Source organism: Varanus komodoensis, unplaced genomic scaffold, assembly GCF_004798865.1.
Source record: "Varanus komodoensis strain SLA01 unplaced genomic scaffold, ASM479886v1 scaffold57, whole genome shotgun sequence".
Lineage (NCBI taxonomy): Eukaryota > Metazoa > Chordata > Lepidosauria > Squamata > Varanidae > Varanus > Varanus komodoensis.
This window is the reverse complement of record NW_025336182.1, coordinates 4,207,845-4,216,775: the sequence shown is the minus strand read 5'-3', so window position 1 is coordinate 4,216,775 and position 8,931 is coordinate 4,207,845. Positions and strand designations below refer to the sequence as shown.

At 51.8% G+C, this 8,931-nt stretch overlaps 1 protein-coding gene across 1 annotated transcript; it reads left to right on the top strand.

Annotated features, from left to right (window-relative positions):
* The first annotated feature begins 3,395 nt into the window (after positions 1-3,395).
* LINGO4 (leucine rich repeat and Ig domain containing 4) lies at positions 3,396-5,186 on the top strand. Its single transcript, XM_044449073.1, has one exon. The coding sequence runs from the start codon at positions 3,396-3,398 to the stop codon at positions 5,184-5,186; it is 1,791 nt and encodes a 596-aa protein (XP_044305008.1).
* Positions 5,187-8,931: the final 3,745 nt, after the last annotated feature.

Genomic DNA, 8,931 nt, shown 5'->3' with positions numbered 1-8,931 from the left:
ATTTTAGAATGCAACGTGGGTCATAGCATTAAAAATAAAGCTAGGGACAGCTAAGCAATTATTTTAAAGGGCTCTAATGTGGCCCCAGGTGGTGTGTGAGCAAAAAATACCGCAAAACCCAGTCTTTGCATTCAGTTCCTTCCATACCGTGTTTTTACAGGTGTGTGTCCACACAACACCACTCATGAAAGATTGTCAGTGCAATCGTACGTCCTAAAGTGAGTGTCTTCTGGTTGTGTTTTGCCCAAGGGGATGGGCGTGCGGAGGCAAGCATCAGCGTAGGGCACGGCCGAATGTCTTCAGCTGGCAGGCAGGGCTGCCCCCTCAGCTGCACGAATTCTCCTCCTGTTGAGGGAGGGCTCGGCTGGGTGGAGGGGGGTCCCCAGGTTACATAGAAACACAGAAACAGAGCAAGTCAGGAGGGGTCTCCTGGGCCATGTAGTCTGACCCCGGCACTAGCCGGCTCTGCTCACGGCATGTCCACCATGTGGACGTCCAGCCTGTCCTTGAACACCCGCACCGATGGGGTCTCAACCACCTCCTGTGGAAGCCCATTCCACACCCCAGGGGTCCTGACTGTCAGGAAGTGCTTCCTGGCATCCAAACGGAACCTGGGTTGCTAGTGACCATTTCTCTGGCTGTAGCCATCTCTGCACCAGGCTGGGGCTTTTTGTAGGATTAGGGTTAACCTGGGTTAACCCGCCTGAGCTTCATCAGCAGCAGATGCCCAACAGGGAGCGACCACAGGTCCTTCCTCCTCTCTGCTGGTTTTCAGTTTCTTCCCAAGCCTGACTCTCAGGGCAGATCCTGAACTGCAGCGATCGCTTGGCTTGGGGGCTCGGTGCCTCAGAGGCCCAGCTTTTCCTTAAGCCCTGCCTGGTCCAGCCTTTGGGCCAAAGCCAGTGTGGACGTGGCTTGAGGAAATCCAGATCATCGTCTGCACTCTGCCACAAAGCCCAGCTTTGGGCGGACCCTCAGTCTACCCCACAGGGTTGTTGTGAGCCTGAAATGAAGAGGATGAGGATGGTGTGAGCTGCCTTGGGTTTTCTCTGGGGAGGGAGCTGTGCAAAAGGTAGGAAGCCACCCCAAGGGCATCGAGCCAGAGCCAGAGCGAGGGTGCAGGGCCTTCTGGGGGAAGCACAGGTGAGCCAGGTTAGAACAGGTGGGAACAGGGGTCATCTTCCAGCTGTGACCAGCCAGATGGGGAACTGCAAGGTTGATGTACCGGTGCAAGGAAGCGGACAGCCATGGGATGTGGAGGCTTCTTCTAGGCCAGGGCTGGGCCACGATTCCCCGCGTGCCACAAGCAGCCTCCACCCCTTCAGATTCCAGCTACTCATTCACCGCCTCCCCTGCTGATTTTGCATGAAGTTGTCGGCTGGGGGTTCCCTCCCAAAGGTGTGAAGCGGAGCTCCTGCCACCTTGAATGAGGCTCCAATTACACGGCCGATGAGGTGCCGCTCGAGTGCAAGCGCTCTTCCCACCCCACCCCCAGGAAGGGTGCAGAACGAAGTGGGATCCGCCAAGAGCAGGTGGCCTCGGGTGGCTTCGCTTGAGCAAGCCGCTGACCATCTCTGAGGAAGGCCTCTGGCGCTGTGCTGGGTGAGTACTCGGGGATCCCCCCGCCCAGTGTAGCTACTCTATTATGGGCTAGGAAAGAGCCACGCTGGCTAGCAGGGGCTAGAGGACAGTGGAGAGGCATGCCTCTTTCCTCTGGCTAGCAGAACCAGCACGGACCCCTGGAAAAACCCAGGACTCCTGGGAAAAAACAGCATGTGGATCCTGGAAAAGGAGGAAGCCATTCCTGTGCTTTCAAAAGGGCCCAAGCACCAAGTCAGAGACGGAGCCAGTGAGGGTTGGCTTCTGAAGAGGGTGGGTGTTCGCAGGCCTCAGGTGGCACCAGGGACTGTGGTTGGATCAGAGCCAACGGGGCATCCAGCCCTGTGTTCTGCTTCCGACCGTGACCAGCCGGACTGGTGGGACGAGAAGCTGGCAAGTTCGGCAGAGCAGTGCGTGGAAGTGGACAGCCACGGAATGTGCAGGTTTCTTTTAGGCCAGGGCGGGTCACGTTTGTTCTGCATTAAATTTGCAACTGCCTCCGCGTTCCCTGCTGCACCATGGACGTTCGGGGTGGGGGGTTAAATGGCTCCCAAGCACCGAAGGGGTCAATTTTAGCTTCAGAAAAGGCTACATCTGGCCTGCTTAGTTCTCTGTCGCACTCTCGTGGCTGGAATGCCATTTAAGTTGGCAAAAAGGTAGGAGACAAATCAAGTGAATGCATTACCCCTGCCACAAAAAAACCGATTTTGGAGAGGGGTGGATGCTGTTCAGGCTCCCAGGCACGCTGCTCCTGTGATTCAGACCGTTCTGCCTCTGCGATCTCCATGCATCTGGCAAAACCGTTGTATGGCTGTAAAAGTAACGATTAATTTTACTTGGGGAAATCTTCATTATTGCCCTGCTTCTTCAGCATTGAGTTCCAAGGGAGTCACTGGGTCATAGTCCCAAGCAAAGGTGCTTAGGATTATGACTGCAACTCTTCATGTGCCGAGTCTTCAGGGAGAGATATTCTGAGCGTAATCCTAGCTTTCCAGCCCAGCCTCTCCAAAACCGTGTGATCAACTGCCAGAGATTGAGAGGGTGCTGTGAATCTTATTTGTACCCCACCAAAATCTGGCACATGTGTTTCAAATAGCCTTCCTGGCCAACAAAGATGTATGGATGTGGTAAAATCTGTTCCATCTACTTTTTGATGTTTTTTGTCCTGTCACTGACGGAACTGAGTTCTGTGTTCATATTTATTCATGAAAATGTACAACTCCACCACTCCCCACATACAGATTCCAGAGAAATATGTATTTTCACACTTTAGCCTATGAGGGAAATGTGCACATGTCTGTGTGTGTGTGTGTGTGTGTGTGTGTGTGTGTTTGACTAAATTTGCACAAAATTATATAACACCAGTCTCAGGAAAACTTAGTCTGCTGTGAAATCCACAGATCAGAATCTTAGAACTTTGTATTCACTTGAGTTTGTTGCATGTTTCTCCAACATCCTAGAACCATTACACCTAAAAGGAACCTCCATTTTCATGAGCAGTCTATCCCAATTACAAGTGAGAGGTGATCACAGGTCTTCCATACCTACCAGTGTTCACCAGTGGAGGACCCCAGAACACAGGTTCCTTATCAACGGGTGATCTAGGACAGGGCTTGAACAATCTGTGGTCCTCCGGAAGCTTTGGCTTACAACTCCCATCATCCCTAGGCAATGGCAAGGGATGGTGGGGATTGTGGGCCGGAACCTCTGCAGGGTTTCTATGCACTGTTTTAATTCTCTTCCCCCAATAGCAAAGCTCTTGTGTTGCTTTTTCCCATTTTCAGAAGGCAAGCAACATGCTGGGTTCCCCCGTCTCCAGGCAGGGCTGGCAGGCCCTGTGGCTCCTCCCTCTGGTGGCGCTCTTGATGGCACCTGGACAGAGCTGTCCTTCCAAGTGCCACTGCTTGGCCCAGGACAAGGTGGTGCTGTGCAACAGCCGCAACCTGACGGCCGTTCCAGGCAAGATCCCTCCGGACTCTGAGCTGCTGGACCTGAGCCGGAACACCCTCCGCACGCTGCACCAGGGCATGTTCACCCGCCTCCAGGCCCTGAAGGAGCTGGACCTGAGCCATAACTTCATCTCCAACATCGAACACGGGGCCTTCAACAGGCTGCAGAAGCTGATGGTCCTCCAGCTGAAAGGCAACAATTTGAAGATGGTCCCCGACGGGGTCTTCACTGAGTTGCCCAACCTCTCTGTCCTGGATATCAGTGCAAACCAAATCCTCCTCTTCCTGGACCACTCCTTCAGGGACCTCACCAATCTCCGGAAGCTAGAGACAGGAGACAATCACTTGGTCTTCATCTCAGGACAAGCCTTTGGGGGTCTCCAGCGCCTCAGGCAGCTGACCTTGGAGAAGTGCAACTTGACCAGCATCCCAGCAGAAGCCCTCTCCCACCTCCACCAACTGGTGGAACTCCGGCTCAAGGTCCTGAAGGTCAGCATCGTTCCCAACCACTCCTTCAGGAAGCTGCATCACCTGAAGGTGCTTGAGATCCACCGGTGGCCCTTCCTGACCACCCTGGAGCCTCACAGTCTCTCTGGCTTGAACCTCACGTCCTTGTACATCACCAAATGCAACCTGCGTAACGTCCCTTACAAAGCCATCAAGCATTTGGCTCATCTCCGGGTCCTTGATCTCTCTTACAACCCGATCACAGTGATCCATGGCAGAAAGCTGGTAGAGCTCTCCCACCTGCGGGAGTTCCATCTCACTGGCGGCCGGCTGGCCACGATTCAGACCGAGGCATTCCAAGGCCTTATCTACTTCCGTCTTCTCAATGTCACTGGCAATGACTTGCAGACTCTTGAGAAAGGAATCTTCCACTCCGTGGGGAACCTGGAAGTCCTCAGGCTGGACAGAAATCCTTTGGTTTGTGACTGCCGCATTCTGTGGATCTTTCAGAGGAGGAGGAGGTTGAATTTTGAGTCCCACCAGCCAATCTGTGCTACCAATTCCACAAGGGAAGAGAAAGTCTTCCATAAATTCTCAGATGTCCCTCGGGGTCACTTCACTTGTACGAAGCCTAAGATTGAGGACAAGAGTCCACAGAGAGTAAGTGTCAATGAAGGAGAACAGGCTAACTTGACCTGCAGAGGCGATGGAGACCCTCTGCCAGTACTTTCCTGGGTGTCACCTCAAAATGTAACCTTGGACACCAGGCGCAAAGGTCGAATAACTGTCCTTCCCGATGGCACACTGAAGATCCAGTACGCCCTGCCAGGAGACAGTGGGTCATACCTCTGTGTTGCCAGCAATGTCGCAGGCAATGACACCTCGGTGGCCGAGCTCCATGTCTCCGAGCTTCTTTTCAATGATTCCTTCACTGGGAACAGTCTCCGCTTTCTCAATGAGACGCAGAGCTCCTACCTGCTCCTGGTGGACGCTGGCACCTTGGTGGGCATCCTAGCCCTCGGGATCGTGCCCTTCCTCTGCTCCGTCGCCCTTTGCTTCATCTTCATCTCCCTCTGGAGCAAGGGCCGTGGGAACGTCAAGCACCACATGGTTGACTCAGTACCCCGGATCGCTCATGGGTACAAGGCCTTCTCCAGCCCACACAAGACAGAGGCAAAAAACCCCAGATGACTGGCTTCCAGTGAGCCAGTGGAGCAAACCATCTTGTCCTCCTCAGATGCAGCACCTACACGCTGAGGGAAGTCTTCCATTTCCAATGAATCTCTGCCACTCGTTTGCTCACCCAAGCAGGGCGTGTGAGTTTACCAAAGGAATGGACAGAGTTTCCATCTCACCTGGAGAGCTTCAAACTTGGATGGAGGTCTTCTTCTGGAAGATAACCTTTAAACACCAAGGTGGTCCTGGGTAAACACCCCTCAATTTAAGAAGAAAGATGAAGAATATGAATGATCCTTTTGATTTCTTAGAACAATAGTAAAAACAAGAGATTGAACTGGTTATTGTAATAAAGTTACACTGTGGATGGAATCTCTGTCTCTGGCACCATCAATCTTGGCCATCCCAAGTGACCCAGGGGGTATGGTCCCCAAGCTCTCGCTCCGCATCAGCAGCAGGATCCGGGCACAACTGCCCAGGCAGATCCCAGGTGGGATTCCTGTTCTGGGCTGCTGGGTCTCAGAGGCCAGCTTCATTTCCCATGCAGGGCTGGGAAGCTGTGGGGCTGTACTTCCAGAACCTCCATGAGGGGGCATCCGGAGCTGTTTGGAGCACATCTGTTGCTATGCCCTCTCCTGGATGGGCTATACGAGTGTCTTCCGGGGGCACTCATCTGTCAGGGATCCTCACAGCACAAGCACGGCCAAGTGTGTCTCTTTGATGCCGCTTGCTCCTGTCTGCCCCGAAGGCCCAAAAGTAGCCAACCTGGTCCTTCAGGTTCCCACCGATGGGGTCCCAGTCACCTTACAGAGCTGCAAGGAGGAAGCTGAGGGGCCTCCTAGCCTTGGAGTCAGCACTGAAGGGCACTGGGCCAAAGAAACAAGGCCCCTTGGGAGTCAGAGGACTCCTGAGGAGGAGCAGGTTCTGCAGAGCTTTCTGTTCTGCTCTGGTCTCCCTGTGCACCCAGCTGCCCTGCCCCAGCCATGCACTGCGCTCGCACGCTTTGCTCACCGACCAGCAGAAATGGGGAGCTGCGAAGCTGCAGGGCAGCAGAGGAGGACCGGAAGCCATGAAACCCACAGCAGTCGGTTGCTGTCACATCCCTAGACATACATGAACACCCCTCTGATAGCCACAGTGGTCCAGTCCAGGAACAGAGCCACACCATGGGTAAATTAGAATGTGGGGGCTCCTTCATGACAGCCCATTGAACTGGCTGGCGTGATTGGGCCTGCTTGGCAAAAATGCAGATCTCCCTGAGAGCACCACTGGGGAATTACGGAGTCATTTTGGTATCCTCCTTTCTGTGTTCCTTCCAGAAATCTGCAGTGCTGTGACACCCCCGGGAGTGGGCGGCATCGGCAGCATCTGTTTTGTTTATTGGACCTGACCCATCTCCAGAATCTGTCTTCTCCCCAGCTAATGGTACAAGAAAAGAGGCAGCCAGTCCTCTGCTCAGGATGGGCCACGGACGAAGGCCAAGGCCAAGGCCGATCGCTAATTCCCAGCCTTACAGCTGGTCTGCGCCCATTTTCAAAGCCAGTTCTCTCACGCCCAGGAGTGCCTTTGCCAGTCAGTATAGAGAATATACCTGGCACAACAGTGTCTGTAGCTCAGCATTCGCCAGAAGTAGATCTCCAGATGTTTTACACTTCATCTTGCTGCATTCCTGACCTGCAGGGGATGCTGGGAACTGAAGCCCAAAACATCAGAAAGATCTCCCTTCTGCCCTCTCCTGGTGTAGCCACAGGAGAGACTTATAATTCCAGTCTCCAAAGCCGCTTTTGCAATGGCTTAGTCTGGCCCAGGCAATTAAGACCCGTCAGCGTAGCGTAAGGGCTTTCTTCTGGTGGAAACGAACGCTAGACGTGCTAAAATGGTTACGTTGGGAACAAACATTTCTTCTGTGTGGCAATGCTGGGAAAAGAAATTCCTCGGAAATCATGGTTGTGAGCGTGCATTCTATTTAGAGTATGAGTGTAAACACATACAAGCCCTTAGTGTATACCATTAAGTCCCCCGAAGAAAGGTCTGATGCCAGAAAACACCCCTTCCAAATTCACAGGATCTGGGTTTATTTCCAGACACAAAGTTGCTTGTGGGTGTACAGCTTTTGCTCTTTCCCCCCCTTCTTTGTTTCACGGATTGCTGGGGATCCTTCATTCTGTCACCTGCCCATTAACAGAACCCGATTTTGTTCACCAGAATTTCAGCCTGCTGGTGTTGATTCACATAATGCAAATTAGCACATGTCGCACCTCCTTCCCAAAAATGAAAAACAGTTTGTGACTCAGAAAAAGCCAGTCTGTTGTAGAAGCTGCAGGGCGAATTCACGGAAGTTCAAATTATTTTGACGCTGGGGAGTATTTCTCTGACATTCTTAATTTGAAGCTATCCGTATGCTGAAGGTGTACCCTGCCCAGAGCGCATTGGCCACAGGTGGTATAGAAATGAAATTAATAATAGTAAAAAGCACCTCGTCTCAGAATTCCTGACCCCAAAATACATGCCTGGCACCACCTCCCAGTTCCTACCATCCCTGACCATTCTGGCTGGAGCGGGTGATACTGGTGGATGGAGCCCAATATCACCTTGTCTTTCTCTTGCTCACCACCCCAAAATCTCCGTTTCTGAAATAGGGAGCAGGACTTAAATCTTGCAAGTCAATATATACAATCTTGACAGCCCAAGGATCTCTCTGCCCTGGGATTGTTCCCCGTTTGCAAGTGTTTTAAAGGCAGCCATGAAAGGCAAAACAGAGAAACGGGCTTGGTAGCAGAAGCAGGGCAAGCGGGAGAGGGAAAAACGGGTAGGAGTTGTCTGCCCAAGCGCCCATAGAATGGATTCGCCCTTGGATGGATTTGTGAAAGGGCCACTGTCCAAATAGCCTCCCGTTTTAGCATGGCCAGCAAGCCAGTTGTGTTGTGTTTGTTTAAGCAAACCTGCGCACTCACAAGGGAAGCACCTTTGATTGTGGGTCACTGGGATGCATGCAGACTTCTGATCTGGTGGGAAGAGTGTATAATTTTGACACTCGCTTAGGACTTTCCTTTCTCCTGGTGCTCAGCAGCATCTTATGGAGCTTTTAATCTCTGTTGCTTTTACTGGGTACTGGAATTCAATTGCCAATTGTCTTTAAATTGTTTTGGCTTTTTTCCTTCTGTTCGGTAAGAGGTCTTCTCATGCTCTGGTGTGAGCTTTGATTTTTATGAACCAAAAATTGGAACTTTGGCTTATCGGGCAGTTTAGCAATGAAACGAATGAAAAAGGCTGAGCTACCCAAGTTCTTCTTATCTTGTTTCAGTCGTGCTGAATGCTGCAATTGCTGTTTTGCATGGAACAGAACCTGTACACTCTGTTGTCGTCGTTGTTGCATGGAATAGAGCCTCCATGTTCAGGGACAGTCTAAACAGCACCTGCTCAAGAGAAGCCATGAAACACCGCCTTGGCTGTCCCACATGCCTGACCGGTGGGTATGTTGGCTGGTCACAACCGGGAGCCAGATGGGGAGCCAGACTGGGTACGGGCAAGCCTTGCCCTTTTCCTAGATTCTCTTCCCAAACACATCCTCCTTGAAGTGCCCACTGGGTTTCTTGCTCCTGCTATAACCAAGCCAAATAGATCCATGCAGGGTATTTAATCTCCCCACTGGTTTTGTCCCTGATGTTTTCTTCTTCCTCTTCCTAAAGATGCATTTTTATTTTTTATTATTATTAATTATTAATCATTTTATTATTATTTATTTATTTTATTATTATTT